The sequence below is a fragment of the Mustela erminea genome, chromosome 1, assembly GCF_009829155.1.
Source record: "Mustela erminea isolate mMusErm1 chromosome 1, mMusErm1.Pri, whole genome shotgun sequence".
In the NCBI taxonomy this organism is placed as follows: Eukaryota; Metazoa; Chordata; class Mammalia; order Carnivora; family Mustelidae; genus Mustela; species Mustela erminea.
In genome coordinates this window covers 178,128,188-178,147,413 of record NC_045614.1, presented here as the reverse complement: position 1 = coordinate 178,147,413, position 19,226 = coordinate 178,128,188, and the positions used below count along the sequence as shown (strand labels likewise).

Here is a 19,226-nt window from a genome sequence, read left to right as displayed (position 1 = left end):
TTCCAGATCGAAACTCTTTTTATCTTTTAATATTATTTAAATGATGTGAAGATATGTTTATTTTGCTTTTATCAAACATGGGAGGTCTCCAATTCATACATAGCTTAGAGGACAAACAGTGCGTAAGACTAAACCTAAAGACCATGCTCTTAGATACTTTTACTCTGGAAGGAAGCCAATGATTCCCCATTTGGCCACGCTGTATATGGAGCTTGCCATCTTCGGAAATCTTATTGTGGACATCAAACAGAACCAACGCTTCTAATCTCAAACCAAGGCTCAAACCCACCCTCTCCACCATCAACAATGATAGACACCACCACAACTCTACCTTCGCAAGCCTTTAGTACAGGATTGTATCTGTAGCCTTCAGTACATTCACATTCAAAATCTCCTGGGATGTTCTTGCACACAGCTGTGCCACAAATGTCTGGCATTACAGAACACTCATCCACATCTATAAATGAAACCAATAGATTAAAAAAATATTTCTCCCATACCAGAGGATAATAGCAAAGAATGCTTGATTTGTGTTTCCTGCATCTAGTTTAATATATATAATGAGACAATAAAGTGGCCTGGGAATAACAAAATTTTAAGTCTATCATCACGTTTTAGTTTACTAAACATGATTTCTTCAGGAAAACATAGGGAATTTGATGGTTGCTATGTTCTTCAGAGTTATGTAAAAGGAAAGGGCTTTAGCTATTTTCTTATCTATCAAGCTACATTACACAAATAAATGGGAGAAAAGATTCACCATATTCTTAATATATATCCCTAAATACATGTTTTTGAAATATGTACTTGAAAGTGGATTCACTCTGTATTATCACAAATATAATAAATAAAAATGAGGTGACTCATCAGCCATGTTTTCCTTTGGAAATGGACAGTAGCTAAATCTGCATACTATTATTATTGACTGAAGTATTCAAGAGTGATTCAAATTTAAAAAAGAATAGAGGGGGCACCTGGGTGGCTCAGTGGGTTAAAGCCTCTGCTTTCAGCTCAGGTCATGGTCTCAGGGTCCTGGGATCGAGCCCCGCATCAGGCTCTCTGCTCAGCAGGGAGCCTGCTTCCTTCTCTCTCTCTCTCTGCCTGCCTCTCTGCCTACTTGTGATCTCTCTCTCTGTCAAATAAATAAATAAAATCTCAAATAAATAAATAAATAAATAAGAATAGAGGAAGGTCTCTAAGTATGTATAGAATTCCAATGCAAATTTTAGTGTCAAATTAATATTCAGAAATTTCAGGTGCATTTATTGTATTTATTATATTATATTAACATGTATATTATATTACATGGTAGAGTAGAAAACAAAATACTAATTGCAACTAGTCACTAGATGAAAGCATCTGTGAGAAAAAACAAGTTGCAGAAATAGTTCACTGGAGATGTAATTATTAGTGAACTTTTCTCATCTGTACTCTCTGGAGACAGACAAATTCAGAATGGAAAATATATTTTCTACTCTATAAAATTGAGAGTTTAATTTTTCCATAGACTAATAACCAAAATTTCAGACATTACTCTATTTAAAAAAGCATGAACAGAAATAACTGAATCAATTCCTGTATAAGGGAATCCTATATCATGACTGTATCAATGTCAATATCCTGGGTGTGATATTGTAGGACAGTTTTATAAAATGTTACTACTGGGGGAAACTGAGAAGAGCACATGGGATCTCTTTCTATAATTTCTTACAATGGCATGTGAATCTCCAATTACATCAAATAAAATATTCATTTAAAAAAATAGCTATAAAAGCCATATTTTAAAAGAAAGTGAAAACATATGACTAAAATTATTTGGTTTGAGGCATACTGCAGAGAACTATCTAAATCATATGAGTTCAGGTTATAGCACATTGATTTTATTACCCTACAGTGACATCTAATGTCTGACAAAAAGTTTTATTCTTGCATTTGTAGACAATCACTGGCAACTTGATCTCAAGCAATATCCACATCTTGGCAAAGACCCTATTGTAATAGTCATATACATATTTTTCTATCACCTAGTTCATGGATAAAGTCTGTGTAAATGAAGTATACAAGAACATATGTCATGGTCATCGGGGACATTCTTATGTATAAAAGGACTTTTTGTAATAATTTATATACATGTGTATTAACTCAATGGATAAGAATTAAATAGCTTTTAATTAAAAATATAAGTCACAACTTCTTTAGAAGAGCAGACCATTCAAGTATTTAAATGCAGAAGTATGAATGGGTATTATTTGCTTATAGAATACATATGGTATCCTGCATTATGATGGTTTTCTATAATATGTTCTAACAGTAGTGGTATTCTCAATTTCTAACCTCAAACCTCAGACCTTCAAATAGGCAGACAGGAAAGATGTATGGTCACAAATTGGTAATGGTTTAGGAGAAATTGTTAGTTAATGCAGTTCACTTTAGAGTCATTTAACTGTGCTTTAAACAATATTATAGTAAATTATACTATAATAAACACTACAGTGCAGTGAGGGATAGAACATCCCTTCAATATGAATTCAATATGGGGATTTCCCCATGTTGAATTGACTAGAGTTGAAGAGGAACACTTTATGATTTAACTTACTATATTGTTCTACCTCATAGCCAAAAGGAGAGGCACAAAGAGGGAGGGAAGGAAGGAGGGAGGGAGCGAGGGAAGAAGACAGGGGGGGAGGGAGGGAGGAGAAAATAATTTCCAATTTCTAAAGGCAAAACCTAACTCCAGGCTGGAAAATTCATTTTTAGCCATCCACACATAGCACAAATATTCGAAGTTTTAATTGTGGCAGTTAAAAGAATCAAATAGAAAGGAAAATAGAGGGCGCCTGGGTGGCTCAGTGGGTTAAGCCGCTGCCTTCGGCTCAGGTCATGATCTCAGGGTCCTGGGATTGAGTCCTGCATCGGGCTCTCTGCTCGCCAGGGAGCCTGCTTCCTCCTCTTTCTCTCTGCCTGCCTCTCTGCCTGCTTGTGATCTCTCTCTGTAAAATAAATAAATAAATCTTTAAAAAATAATAATAAAATAAATTTTAAAAAAAAAGAAAAAAAAAGAAAGGACAATAGACAGAGGGGAAAAAGTCAAAATTGGAGGGAAACATAAGGACAATAAAAAACAAAGGAAATACACTAGTACAATGACTTATTGAAAAGTTAAACTGACAGGGATTATTCAAATCTGAAGGAAAAAAAAATAGTTATGACCAATGATGAGATCTTACATCTATAAAGAGAAAGAAAATAGTTCATCTTTCCCAAAACCACACAGGAAATAAGTTGTAAGAAGAAAGGATTATATTAGATATTTGACAGGTATATCTAACAAGGAAATATGAAATACAGTGGAAGAGGTTATTAAGGATTATGATGGATTACTCTGTATAGCTGTTTATCTTATAGTATAAAGGAAATAATATTAGAATGTCTGGAAAAAATAAAAACAATGATTTTGCAAAGACTCTAGTGAGCAAGGACCTGCACTGAAACTTCACTTTATCACCTTTTCATGAAATTCTTTATTCAAACGTATACATACACACAGTAACAAAACAGTAAAATACTCAATAAATAATACAATAAGAAAACAATGAAAAACTCTATAAATGACAAAATAATCCATGAACATTAAACTAAAAGGCGGTCCCCGAGTATCACAAGGCTTCAAGGTGGGTAATAATGTGTATTTGTTACAAGCACTTACAACCAGAGAGTTCCAAGGATTTCCTGAGGAAATTCCACTACCTGAACTTTGGTCCCACACAGTAAATGCCTTCTTGCTCTTACCTTTGCAGTCCTTCTTATTTAAAAGCATAAAAAAACCACTTTTACAGGAACAGCGGTAACTTCCAGGTGTATTATCACATATCTGGCTGCAACCTCCATTTACATTTGAGGGATCTTTGCATTCATTTATATCTAAGAAGGGAAAAATAAATTATTTTTAAAGCAATAAGGCCTCTGGAGAACGTTCTAGGAGGCCAACAGAGGAGTGAGGTGGGTTTAATAGACATACCATATTCACACTTGTCTCCTTGCCAACCTGGTTTACAGATGCAAGTGAATGTAGCTTGACCATCTCTGCAGCTTTTGTACCCATCTTCATTGCATGGCAGGGGACTACATTGGTCTGGAATGGCTGAAGGAGATAGACAGCTATTGAATTTTTGCCACATGCCATGGTAAAAAAAAAGAACTACATACCCTTTAATAGAAATCCTGTGCATGAAGCCTGTAATCAATGAAAAAAATCATAACTCCTTCCTTCAAATAATACTTTTTCATAGAAAAGTGAGTCCAATATTTTTTTTCCCTCTATGATCATCAGCCTTGTTTCCCAAACTCCACATATGAGTGAAATCACATAGTACTTGTTTCTCTCTGACTGACCTACCTTGCTCAGCATAATACTCTCTAGCTCCACCTACATTGTCACAAATGGCAAGATTTCACTCTTTTCTAAAAAGAGAAGCAAACCAAGAGGACAGCTTTTTATTTTTTTTTTTTTCCCTCTCTTATTTCTGAGAGAGAGAAAGACAGCGCATGCACAAGCAGGGAGAGCAGCGGGCAAGCTCCCCGCTGAGCAAGAGGCCCTATTGTGGGTTTTGATCCCAGGACCCTAGGATCATGACTGGAGCCAAAAGTAGACACTGAACCAACTGAGTCATTCAGGCGTCCCACCAGGCCAACTCTTAACTATGCAGGATGGCCGAAGGTTGGCAGAGGGGAGGTGGGGGGAGATGAGTGAATGGGTCATGGGGATTAGGGGATGCCCTTGCTGTGACAAGCCCTGTGTGTTGTATATAGGTGTTGAATCACTAGACTGTGCACCTGAAACTCATATTGTTTTGTATGTCGGTTAATTGGAATTTAAATAAAAATTTTTTTAAAAAGTGAGTCCATTAGATTAATCTTTATAATAATTTTATAAAAGGGAACTACTTTTATATTTGCAAGTATATACAAATATACAACATATACAGTATAAATTTATAAATGTATTTTGTTATTTCTTCATATAAATTATCATACTTGATCCTTAAAACAATTCACTGTGGTAGGCAGAACAAATAAAACTAATTGGTATCAACAGAAAAAAGAATTTGGGACTTCCAATTTGGGTTAAGATGAAGTACATGAACTAGATTCATCTTCCTGCCTTAAATAAATACAACTCTGCTCAAAAGACATAAAACAATGGTTTCCAGACACTGGACAATAGGTAGCAGAGAACTGGTGATTCCTAGGGGAAGGCCATTTTCTTCATAAAATGTGACAGAACTTTACCACCATCTTAAATGATACGCCCAGTTGCGTATTTGTGGTCTCTCTTCCCTCACTAGACACTGCGATGGTCCCTTGGTTCCTGCACATTCCCACATCTGTTTCTCCAGCCTTCCTAGTTAACTCTGCAAATTCCTTCCGACACACTCCTGTTTGCTTAAATTAGCCTGAGGAATTTTCTGTTACATGTTAAAAAAAAAAAAAAAGTTTTAAAACTAAACAAAACCTAATTGCCAGATTTTTCAATAAATGTTCTAAAAATATCAAGTTTTTGAAAAGTGGCAATAAATTAGGTATTAGTTAAAATTCTAGAATACAGGCTAATCAGCAAATTATTAAATTATTTTTATATCCGGGACACCTGGGTGGCTCAGGGCGACTAAGCATCTGCCTTTGCCTCAGGTCATGATCCCAGGATTTGAGGGATTGAGTCCCTCATAGGGTTCCCTGCTCAGTGGGGAGCCTGCTTCTCCCTCTGCCTGTTGCTCCCCCTGCTTGTACGCTCTCTCTCTAACAAATAAATAAATAAAGTCTTTAAAAACATTACTTTCATATCCTCTGGTAAATTAAAAAATAAAGTATGTATTAAATATATGTGTTCAGGCAAACTACTTTACTTGTATAATTACAACTGACTTAAAGTTAGAGAAAATTCAGATATATGAGTATTTAGATAATGCCAATGTCACATGTAAAATATTCACAAGACAGACATCCCAATTTACATGTTGCAATTTCACCCTTTTGTCTTTGACTCTCACCCAGGATATTAGAGATAAATAATCTACCAGAGTTATCACTAGGCGCTATATGAACTTCAGAGGGAGAAGGCTAATGTGATATTTTAATTTTTCACAGTTATATGATTGGTGCCAAAACTTAGAAGAATAAGCATGGCTACACTTTATACATGATCACGCGACGACATCTGAAATAAAGCTGTCAGGAATAAAATTCTAAAGTTGATGACCTAACGCTTAGTAAACAAGGAACACTGTTCAACTTAAACATCAGACGGAATATTTATTTGGAGTAAAAGAGCAGCATTTACATTTGGGAAAAAAAACACACATTCTTTCAAACGATTTTGAGACTATCTCCTTGCCAGGCACACAACTCTTCTAGGGCTCATTTGTTGATTTTAAACATTAGTTATATTTACATGGTATATTTTATTTACTTGCAGGGTTTTGCTTTGCTTTATTTATTTATTCATTTTTTAAATAGATGGTAGAGGTGTTTACCAGTGACACAGCTCCGCAGATCAGGGTGAGCTTCGGTGGACTGACGTGCAGCAGTGAACAACCCGGCTCGGAAAGAGCCAAGACAACCTGTAAGTACAAGCAAATGTAGTCTTTTTAGAGTAGATACATTTACTTCCTCTGAAATCATGGTGGAGGTAGAAATTATCCAAAGTGATAGAATATTTATCTTCCTGGGGACTGACAGGATTTGGCATTCAAAATGTTATCCCTGAATGTTTCCGTCCACATTTTTAAAAATTTAAATATTCTACAAGCAAGATTGCAGTAAATACAGAATCATGAAAAAAAGTTTATGGAAGCTTCTTTTTGGAGAAGAATCTTAAAGCAAGAGATGAAAAAGATCTTAGATTAACAGAAAAATTTATTGGCAAATAAATCTATGTTCTTCACTCTGCAGCAGAGACCTAGAGCTACCCTCGTATCTGTAGGCCAGAGTCTAATTTAAAAGTGTCTAGGGGCGCCTGGGTGGCTCAGTGGGTTAAGCCTCTGCCTTCGGCTCAGGTCATGATCTCACGGTCCCGGGATCGAGCCCCACACTGGGCTCTCTGCTCAGCAGGAAGCCTGTTTCCCCTCCCTCTCTACCTTCTTGTGATCTCTCGCTCTGTCAAATAAATAAATTTTAAAAATCTTTAGAAGTGTCTATAATTAAGTCAATAGATTAAGTTAGTGTTTCTGGCTGCTGCAGGCAACTTCTAATTTTCTCAGTGTTGTATAAAGACTAAGATAATAATATTTGTATAATGCCTCAATATTATAAAGTAGGTTTACTTCATTTAATTTCTCACTACAACTCTGTGAAATTAGATCTAGCAATCTGGCAGCAAAAAGAGCTGAAGTAACAGATAAATACTTACATACTTTAAGTAGGAGACATTTAGTGTCAACAACAATTCTTTATAGTCTCTGAAGACAACATATTTTTACTGTATCTATATCTATTTATCATTTCATTGTACAGCTAATCGCAACTTAGTAAAGAAATGGTATTTTGATTACCTTTTGCTGAGTAACAACCCCCAAAATTAGAACCTCAAGTAATCCCTCCATTTTGTTCACAATCTGTGGGTCAAATATTAGAAAGGATTTAGCTGGGCTGGTTTGTCTCTGTTACACATAGAGTCAGCCAGGACCACTGAGACTGGAAGATCCACCTCTCAGATGGCTTTTCTTTCTTTCTTTCTTTCTTTTTTTTGGTAAGATTTTATTTATTTGAGAGTGAGAGAGAGCATGAGAGAGAGCATGAAAAGGGACTAGGTCAGAGGGAGAAGCAGACTCCCCATGGAGCTGGGAGCCCAATGCGGGGCTCAATCCCGAGACTCTAGAATCATGACCTGAGCCAAAGGCAGTTGCCTAACCAACTGAGCCACCCAAGCACCCTGAGATGGCTTTTCACTCACATGGCTGACATTTCTCTCTTCCCATGTGGTCATAATTCAGGACTTCTCAATGTGGTTCAGTTTCGTTTAGCATGCTGGTCCTAAAGTGGCTCTTCTTTCATGGCAGCTGGCTTCCAGGAGGAAGAAAGCAGATACTTCCAGACCAATGAAGAGGCATTTTGTCACCTCCAGAGTCTACTGATCAAGGCTGTCCCAGGGTACATCCAAATTCAGGGAGCAAGGAGGCACTATGTTTATGATCACTCCATGCTGCTGCCTATAAGTTATTGCTTCTAATTTTTTGCTTGCTAAACTTTACTCCATTGCAAGCAACCACCATTTTTATAATCCCCTCTACCCATGAAAGATACTTAGATCGCCCCCAACGTCCCACCTCTACAAGTTGCACTGCAATGGATATCTTCATGCGGATCTCATTAGTACATGCATAAGAAATAGATACCCAGGGGTTTCAAGAATTGTGGGATCATTAGATAGGCACATAGTTAGTGGTTCTCCAGAGGTGCGTTTCCACCACACAGCTTAAGAATTTCTGTATTTGGCTTTCTAACTTATACCACAATAGTCAAGTAAGTGATATTTCATATTGTTTTTTGATTTCTAGTGAGATGGAGCATACCTTATGTCATTTATTATTAAAGATTTTTATTTATTTATTTGACAGAGATCACAAGTAGGCAAACAAGCAGGCAGAGAGAGAGAGGAGGAAGCATGCTCCCTGCAGTGCAGAAAACCTTGATGCGGGGGTTGATCCCAGGACCCTGAGATCATGACCTGAGTGAAAGGGAGAGGTTTTAACCCACTGAACCACCCAGGTGCCCCTCCTTATGTCATTTAAAAAATTTTTGTTTCCAGGGCACTTATCTACGGTAGTACTGGTCCTGGACAAAAGTATCAAAATTTGTAAATTATATGGTTGTTCTGTATAAACTTTATCAAGCTCAGAAAATTCTCCTATAATCAGGAGATTTTTTTTTTGCAAAAACAGCTTGCAAAAAGGTTTTATAATTAAATGCTGAATTTTATCAACTGCTTTTTCTGTATGAACTGAGGTAATAATATACTCTTTATGTGGATAATTAAATTGATAGATTTTCTGATGTTAAACCATTCTGTATTTCTGTAATAAACCCTACTTCTTTATGATATATTATTTTAATACACTTTAGATTAGATTGAACATCATTTTATTTAGAATTAATTTATAATTGAAAAGGAATTTTTTTTGCCTTTTTTAAATTTTTTTTATTTTTTATTTTTTATAAACATATATTTTTATCCCCAGGGGTACAGGTCTGTGAATCGCCAGGTTTTTATTTTCTTGTATCGTTCTTAACCTGATTTTGGAATCAAGATTACTTCAAACTTTCTGAATAAGCTCACAGCATAGAACTTTATTCTCTCTTCTTGGACAATTTTTTAAGAGAAAACAACATTTTTTTTTTAATTTAGAAGAAGTCATTTGTATAACATCTGGGTTTGAATTTGAGGGGCACCATGGAAGAGGGCTTTGAGGTTTTGCTGATTTAGTAATTACTCGTAACCAAGTTATCAACTTCTTCCTATAAAATTACAGTGTTATATATTTTTCTGGGAATATATCCCTTTTATCAAGTTTCTAAATATATTTTGGTACAGCTATTTTTATTATTTTGTGATTATACTTTATGATTATCTTTATTTTACCATTATAAATTCAGTCTATGTTGGGCTTATAGTATTTCTTCTTTTTCTCCTACACTTTGTGTTTTGGCATTTTGTTTTTCTCTTTTTCTTTTTTCTTAATTATTCTTACTAGAGGTCAGTCTAACTTACTAACCTTTTCAAAGAATAACATTTTGCTTTTGTGAATCTTTTGTTTTCCTTTTAACTTATTTCTATCCCTATTTTTGTTATTTTCTTATTTTTTGCTGCTAAGAGTTTGCAATACTGTACTTTCTTAAACCTTTTCTTGCTTTGTATGATTAGGTAATTTCTTAAATACTCCAAATGGTCCGCTTACTGCTACCTCAGCAGTCAGCCCCCAACTTCCCACACACACATATTAGGTCAAGCCAGCCTTCAGTTTATTCATGAATTTCTCACATTTCTTGTGGTTTTTCATTTTATTTTGTTATCATTAGTGCCTAGAATGCCAATGTTTCTCTTGAGATGATTTTAAGAGAAGGAAGGAGTCAGCAGTCTGGGCTAATTAATTGACTTGGCAAGAACCAGAAACTAAAATTTATTTTTAATGTTTATATTTAGGCTCAGAACTGAACATTTTCCAAAGAAGCTTCTCTTCCATTAATATAAAAATCCACCTAAATGGTAGGGTTATTCATTTTATTTTCTAAGGAAAGAACAGAACTTAAAAACTTAACATTTGTGTGATGAAATCGACAGTATTTTTTACCAAATTCCATGTTTCCAATGCAGTACATACGGTGTATGGATAAACTGAAGCACTTTCTAACCCCTGAAACTCCAAATCTAACACTGCCCACTATGTGAGTATTAGTGATCTAAGTTCTTGGGTGGTCTTATCTCATGCTAAGGAGATTCCTGAATAAGTTACGGTAACTAGTAAAATTATGTTAGGTTTGCCAAGGACAGGTTCATAAAGTTTTTCCCCCCCCATTTGGGGCCATTGGCCTATGGAATATACACAGCAAACGACATAAAAGTTTAAGTTAGGTAGAGTTTTTGTTTTTTTGTTTTCAACAGTGAAATCCATTGCATATGCCTATACATAAGTAAAGACCAAAATATAAATTGTGAGCCAAAAAGTAAAAATGATATAAAGTAAAGTTTTGTTTTAAATTAAGGGTTGGTTAAATAATAATACTTTACATTTGAAGAGTAATGTAAAGTGAAAAAAAAAAACTATCTACATAAATATACTTATCTGGTATTCCCAACAGGTCCGAAGTTAGAAAATATAATTATAGCGCACATTTAAATAAGAACCTGAAAAGCAAAATAACTTGTTTAACCTGACACAGTAGAAATTTTTAGATCTGGGAGTAGAGCCCACATCTTACAGGTTTTGTTTTTGGTTTTTGGCTTTTGGTTTTCTTTTTTTGTTTTTTGTACTTGATTATTCTACCATGCTGCCAAAGAAGACAAGCAAAAAGAAAAGAAAGTTGAGTAGAGCCAGAAAAGAGGAAAATGAGAAGGAGAAAAGAAGAAAAAAGGAAAGTATTTTATCTAAGGAACTTTCCCAAAATACATAATGTTGTATTAAAAAGCTATTTATCTTTATCCAAATGTACTATGTGATCAAAGGTATATATTTCTTGAGTGCTGATGTCCACAAAAACACAGCTTCATTACATGGACCTAAGAAACAAGGATTAATACTGTATTTTTTAATGCAAATGCTTTTAATTTTTAATAGCCAAATACCTTTTCTATAAAATATTTAAATCCCTACCTAAAATTGAGAAGCTAAAACAGTCTTGACATTCTATCTTTTCTCCACTTTAATTATGATGATTTATGTCATAAACTCTGAAGAGTGTAGAGATTTTTTTCTTTCATTATGGACATTGGGGAGGGTATGTGCTTTGGTGAGTGCTGTGAAGTGTGTAAACCTGGTGATTCACAGACCTGTACCCCTGGGGATAAAAATATATGTTTATAAAAAATAAAAAAATTAATTAAAAAAAAAAGCAGCAGTAAGAAGTCACTTATGTTGTGGCTTGTCAAGTGGCATTCTTACTCTATACTACACTGAATTTTAATTTGGGGAAAATTATTTTCACTTGAAAAGATGCTTCCATTTAATTCCACATTGACTTACAAAAATAAAATGGGAAAAAAAAAAAAAGATAATCCATAAGTTCCAGTTATAAAGTAAACAAGTCTTGGGGTATAATGTATAGGATGGTGACTATAGTTAATAATCCTGTATTGTATATTTGAAAGTTGCTAAGAAAGTAGATCTTACAAGTTTTCATCACAGGAAGAAGAAATTATAAATATGTTGTGGTGACAGATGTTAACTGGACTTACTGGATGGTCATTCTGCAACATATACATATATTAAATATTATGTTGTATACATGAAACTAATACAATGTTATATGTTAACTATATACCAATATTAAGAAGATAACCCATGATAACCATATGCTTCTAAAGAATGTCCTGATACCTAAATATAATTTATCATCAGCCCATGGACATTTATGGCAAAGTCGGGAGAATAAAAAAGACTAAAAGTCAAAATGCCAGACAATAATTAAAGAACCATTTCAAATTTGTTTACGTGTCCTTAAATAAAAGGACAGCAAGACTGCTTATAAAATGAACTCTTATGCCCGAGGCTAATTAAATTATATTGGATGGAACAGATGAGTGAAAGATTGGACTTGATCAAATCTAAATTCCCTTCTATCTCTATGATTATATGATTGAGATTCTTTGAACTTACCTAAGTATTTTGGATAAAAATAATCCTAGAAAGAAAGGAAAGACAAAATGTATTTTAGCAAGCCTAAATTTCACTAAATAGTTAAAACTTAATTTTATAATGTGTTTTATATTAAATATGCAAATATATCACATATAACTATCATTTCCACATTACAATATTCTTGCTATACTAAAATATGCCAGGAGTAGATAACTAATAACATTAAGCCAATATGACACTTAGCTTGAATCAATATTGAGCAATAAAATCATGTAACAAAAGCTTCTAAACTGAAAACAGGTTCTACTAAAGATGTTACATGCAATATATGCTCTCTATTTGTAAATTCTTTAATTTTTCCATAATGATCAGATACCTGAGGGTTTTGGAGGGGAGAGGGGGTGGGGGGATGGGTAGGCCTGATGATGGGTATTATGGAGGGCACATATTGCATGGAGCACAGGGTGTGGTGCATAAACAATGAATTTTGGAACACTGAAAAGAAATAAAATAAAATTAATGGAAAAAAAAAGATCAGATACCCATTTGACACATTTCATGTCATGCTGATTACACATGCCACATTTAATGTTGAATAGAAGTGACATAATTTGAAGTGAATTAAACTGAATATTCATCTTTTAGCATCTTACGTACATGTAATACCTTATTATAAATTGGTTATGTACCAAAAGTTTGTCTGTAAATCGGTAATTTGGACTAAGGAATGTACTTTTCCAAAGGGAGAAAAATGTTAAAAATGATTTCTGAAGGTACAGTTCTTGGGCTGGTTCCTCAAAGCCTTCTTAGGCCATAATATATCTAACGTGTAACATTAACAGCACAAGAATACCTCACAAGAAACCAGTGTTTCTAAATAAAAACATACTCAAGTAAGGAATAGACTTCATCCAGTACAGAGCCAAAGTCACTCTTGCCTTCTCTCACATATAAACCTAAACAACAGTTGTCCACTCATTTGTAAGGGTGGGATCTCCCACCAAGTAATTCGAACACTGGTGTTTTCTTCTACAGAACAAAAGCCAGGAAGACAAGCAACAATGAATGGGTTCAAAAGGAGACGATATGAATGTGAAAGGAAGATATTAGGGACAGCAGGGAGTGTGGACTAGGCTATTAGGGATGTGGACAGGGAGCGGATGGGGCAGGATAGAAAATGAGAAGCAGGGGCACCTGGGTGGCTCAGTTGGTTGGGCGTCTGCCTTCAGCTTGGGTCATGGTCTCTGGGTCCTGGGATCCAGTCCCATGTGAGGCACCCCACTCAGCAGGGAGTCTGCTTCTCCCTCTCCATACACCTCTCCCTCCAACCCTCTCCTCCGTTCATGCCCTCTCTCACTCTCTCTCAAATAAATACAGAAACTCTTTAAAAAAAATAAATGAGAAGCAGTCACAAATGTTTCTTTTCCCCTTGCCTTTCATTTCTCCCATTTTTTTCTTTACTCCCTCTGTCATCTTTCTGTTTTGTATATGAGACCGATGTCAAAAAGTGAAGGGGAGGAAGCAAATCAATGAGTTTCCCTTCTCCACTACTTTCCCTCCTCTCCACTACGGTTTTCTACCTCGCTCTTCATTTGCCATTCAGTGGCTAAGCTACAAGAACATACAGACAATGTTAGAAGTATATACTCAGGTATTTAAGGGCTATGCAAGAATATGATATCTTAGGGATATAGGCTTGCTTTAAATGATCCAGCGAAACAAAACTAAAATTAGACTGCGTGGAGTTGAGAATAGGCAAAATAAGAATGGTGATTGCTGCAATAATTAATAATTAATAATTAATAAATAATACCAGGGGAGGTGCATGGGGGTTTATCATACTGTTCTGACTACTGTGGTATATCTTTAAATTTCTATAATAAATAATATTATATTATACTGTATTATAAATGTATATATTTTATATATATAACATATATATGTATCCTACACAATAAGAGTACTAATCTGCTATATATTGTGAAATAATAAAATATTCTGTCTTGTCAATTGCTTATCCACAAAAAGCCACACAAACTCGCTCAATCCTGCAGAGTATTAATTCTTTGGTACCTTGGAAAAAATATTCTTTGAACCTAAGTAGAGAGAAAAGGATTAAAGAGGAACTCGGGAGAACACAAGTTGTTACTGTCTTGAGCAAGTTCTCTAACTATAGACAAATGTTCCTGCTCATTATCTTTCATCCAGTCTCATGGTCCCAGAAGCCATGGCTGAGCTAAGGAGCTACTTTGTATTTGCTTTCTTCCTCATTTCCTTTGGGTTACATAGTTCATGTCAGGAAAAATATCTGAGGTAATGCTGAAGATTATCAGATTTGAATTCCCAAGGTCATCTTCATCCTAATTTTTAGAGGCACTATTTATAATCCTGTTTTCCACAAGGCATATTAGAAAACATCCTTCCCTAGGAAAATTAGGAGACTAAGATAAGGTCTGGGGTCCCATGTTTCTGTATGATATTTAGTGGTCTTTATGATTAAATTCTTCTAGACTAACTTGGAAAAATTTATACATTAAATTTATAAATTCTAACACCAGGAATTAGTGGTGGTTCAGGAATTAAGTGGGTTCAGGAAACTTCCCAAGGCTTTATGGAAAAAAAAATTTACTTCAGGAATATGGTACTATAATGATTTCTTTCGTAAGCAATCACTGAGTACCTACATTGTACCAAGCTCCGGATTAGGTAGCACTGTCTTCTAAAGCCTGGTTAAAAATGTCAATAGAGAGATTTAATGAGGTATAGTGATAATACAGTCACACACACACACACACACACACACATTATACTTGAGATACCTTCTTCTCCACCTACCTAATACTACCAAATTCCAATTGGGAAAAAAGTATTTGCAAACCATGAGGTCAAGACAACTTGCTGATAATGAAGTATACCCAAATTACAGTTCAGCTAGTACATAATGCTTTGGCAGTAGTATCTTCCTAACAAGCCCACTTTTCTCTGAAGTTACTTCCTTCTGAAATGATTCAGTGGTTACATGTAGAAGGCAATATACACAATCATTAATTTTAAAAAGGAACACAAGGGAACACAGACTCAAGATGGAAATGTTCAGTCTTTCATTGTATGTCTAGGTATGCCAACTTACTAGATTTCATTCATTCTTACCGTTTCAGGGTCATTTTCAAAGATCTCCCTGGCTTCTTCTTTATTGCATAATTCTTCAATGCATTCTCTTTCAAGATTACCCTTTTTGGTTTCTTCAAACATAGAATATGCACGGCGTTTCCTAACCAGGACTTGTGAAGCATCCTGCTTTGACAAAACTGAAGGAAAAAATAAGTTTTTATAAGCAAGCTTTTCATTTCTCCATCTAAAATATGATATTTTATTAAATAAGTGAGAATTAAAATCATTGTCTAATTGTGAACTGCATAACATTTAAAATTAGTATAGGAGAATTGAGAAGAGAAATATGCAGATACATAAGCACTTTAACAACTCAAAGAGCAGGTTTGGTGGGCAAGTCATAGCACTTGTATAATGATCTTCACAAATCATTCAAGTTCACGCATGAGGCCAAACAAACCAGACAATATTTAATGTTTACCTTATTATGACTACACTGGGAAAAAGCAACATGCTGAAACAACTGTATCAAAAGTTACAGCCCACATCTTTAAAGTTAGAGTAATAAGCTTTCTCAATTTTACTGGAAAACCACATGACCTCTGTAAAAATAGAGCAATGTGGGAGTACAGCCTAAGGAGCTATTTAAAAGATACTTGATGAGCTAAAACATTTGATTTATTCACACAAAGGGGAAATAAAGATCTTTGGGAAAAGGAAGATCATGTGCAAAGCACAAAATATAGAAGGCAAAGAGAAAAAATTTGGTAATATCTACTGCATAACAAATTTCAAACAGCTAAGCAGCAACAACAAAAATTACAAAGTTCAACATCAAGTGATAGGCTGGAAGAAAACATTTCATGATACAGACTGGAAAAAGATTACATTCAAAATGTATAAACAGGGCGCCTGGGTGGCTCAGTGGGTTAAGCCTCTGCCTTTGGCTCAGGTCATGATCTCAGGATCCTGGGATCGAGTCCCACATTGGGCTCTCTGCTTGGTGCGGAGCCTGCTTCCTCCTCTCTCTCTCTCTGCCTCTCTGCCTACTTCTGATCTCATTCTGTCAAATAAATAAATAAAATCTTTTTAAAAAAATGTATAAACAACTTTTGCAAATTGAAACAATAACAACAATAATAATAAGCCAATGAATATTAATAATGTGTGCAAGATTAAATACAAAATAATATAAAGAAAACACTATAATCAAAATCATACAAACATCACTAAAGAGGAAAATAAAAATGGCCAATAAACATGTGAAAAGACGTTCACTACAAATTTTTTAACTAGATTTTTGCCCATTAAATGTGCACAAACTTAAAGGACTGATAACATCAAGTAATGGTGAGAGTAAGGGGAAACAAGTATTCTTGTATATCAGTGGTGGGAATATATTCTGCTAAGCATTATTTTAAGGTCATCTGGTAGTAGCTGAAAATTTAAGGCACACATACTCTTCAATTCAACAATTCTGCTTCTGAGGATGTCGTGCAGATATGTACCTGTGCTGGAAAAGGTGTATATAGAATGTTTGTTGAAAAACTGCAATATCAAAAAATTAAAAACAATCTAAATAACTCTCAGGAAGGGAAAGGAAAAATAAACTACAATACATCTGTACTGTGGGATAATATGCACCTATCAAAAAAAAAGGAACGTATTCCTCTATTGAAGAGCTTCAAAATATATTATTAAATTAAAAATGAAAATTGTAGAATGTCATACTATCACACAACCCTATGTATATCAGGCATACTTGTAGATAATGTATATATCATGTGGACAGATACACAGAAAATAGTTTGGAAAGACACTCAAACTACTGATTGCAATTATGTTTGAAGAAAAGAATGGACAGTATGAAGCTTTGGCTTTATTGGTTTAGCATGTTAACAACATTTTTTTAACAACATAATTTTTAATGAAACTTTTTAAAAGCAAAAATAAAATCTAAAAAATTTTTTAAATCCTGATTCAAACCATAATAGTGCTTTCACTAAGATAATCAAGTAATATAAACAGATAAATCTGTTTTTCTCCTTTTTATCTTATTACCTGGAAAAAAAGATGACAATAGAAGGAAGAAAAAGAAAAGCAAAAGTACTAATTAATCAAGTCACCATAACTATTAGCTGAGTAACTGAACATCTTTCAAGAGTGTAGTAAGTAAAGTTACTTTATTTCTCCTACTTGCCAAAACAGAAGTTTAAATGTGATGACTAACGAAATAAATAGTGTTCAGGTTATATTTTTAACCCTATGTCTTACCATCTTTATCTCTGTTCATTACTAAGATTGAGATTAAATCAAGGCTGTGTGTGTCCAACAGATGTTGTTCTGTGAGCACATTACCTGCCAAACGTATTACTGACTGATAAATGGTAGCCCTATCCACAGTGAAAGAATCTGACACAGTCAGTTATCTCATTTATTTGAAGTAGTTTTAAGGATGCTACTTTATAATAAATATAGCAAAAACTGAACTCTTCTGAACCTCAAAGCAAATATGTATCTTTCTGGGGAAAAAAGTATCTTTCCCTGAAAGATAAATACAGTGATGCAATAACAAACAAACAAAAAAAATCAATGTCAAATGCACTTAGAAAACTAACCATTAACATCACTCTTTTGCATTTCTTTCTTATGGAATATTAAATTTTGGAATGTAGATATTAATATTGACATGTAAGTATATCTCTTCCCCTACAAGTGACCACTGCAGGACACAGACCATGTTTGATAACACGAACAATATTCACACTGCAAGAGGAAGTTCTCAAGCATCCAGAGAGAACTAAGGCAAATATTTAGAGGAATGCTCACATAAATTTATAGGAGAAGAAAACAAAATGGCCACCATCATTTTATAGAAGATGAAACGCACACAAAGAGCCTGCAGGATAGTTGCCCTAAATTATAAGGAATAGCAAAATTAGGACTTAGATCCCAATGTACAGATCCCAAGGTACCGATTACTATTTGCTGTTTCTCAAAAAACAGAGGTTTCATTTTCTCCACTGATTAGAGGAATCTTAAAAAGGAAAATTTTTACACCTCTACCCTAAAAGATAACGAAATTAACAATAAAAACCTAATTTGGGGGGTTCCTGGGTGGCTCAGTGGGTTAAAGCCTCTGCCTTCAGCTCAGGTCATGATCTCAGGGTCCTGGGATCGAGCCCCACATCAGGCTCTCTGCTCGGTGGGGAGCCTGCTTCCCCCTCTCTCTCTGCCTGCCTCTCTGCCTACTTGTGACCTCTATCTGTCAAATAAATAAATAAATAAATCTAAAAAAAAAAACTAATTTTGTCTAAATTTGAATGCTTATATTTTATTTCATCTAGATTCAAGCCAATAATGTTTTAGATTGGCAAGGTACTTAATAATTTTCAATGTGTGTGTTATTTCATTTGATCATCACATAAATAATGCCATAAGTCAGAGGACAGAATTATCATCCCCACTTTCCTTGAGTTACTTGAAGAAAATGAAGCTGAAAGAGGTCCTATGATTTGGCCCAAGCCCATAGAGCTAGGAGGTGCTGCTAATGGAACAAGAATTTAAATATACCCATCCTCCTAATCCAGTGTTCTTTCCTTCTCTATACCTGCCACTCAAATGCCAACAACGTATTTGGTTTAAAAAAGAAACTATGTGGTTGTGGCATGGACAAGTTTGATATCTTAACTAAGACATTTACTGTCCTATAGGAAATAAAAGCACCCATTTAATAAGTTTGCTTTCAAAGGAATCTACTATTCCTTG

At 34.7% G+C, this 19,226-nt stretch overlaps 1 protein-coding gene across 1 annotated transcript in view; it reads right to left on the bottom strand.

Moving 5' to 3' along the window:
• The window catches only part of PROS1 (protein S), a 66,316-nt gene that overhangs the window by 25,863 nt on the left and 21,227 nt on the right, over positions 1–19,226 (bottom strand). Inside the window, exons 2-7 of the mRNA XM_032351746.1 lie at positions 15,498–15,655; positions 12,366–12,390; positions 6,531–6,617; positions 4,019–4,141; positions 3,790–3,921; positions 332–457 (exon numbers count right to left, since the gene is read on the bottom strand). Coding sequence (XP_032207637.1) covers positions 332–457; positions 3,790–3,921; positions 4,019–4,141; positions 6,531–6,617; positions 12,366–12,390; positions 15,498–15,655 — 651 coding nt within the window. The remainder of the gene's footprint in view (positions 1–331; positions 458–3,789; positions 3,922–4,018; positions 4,142–6,530; positions 6,618–12,365; positions 12,391–15,497; positions 15,656–19,226) is intronic.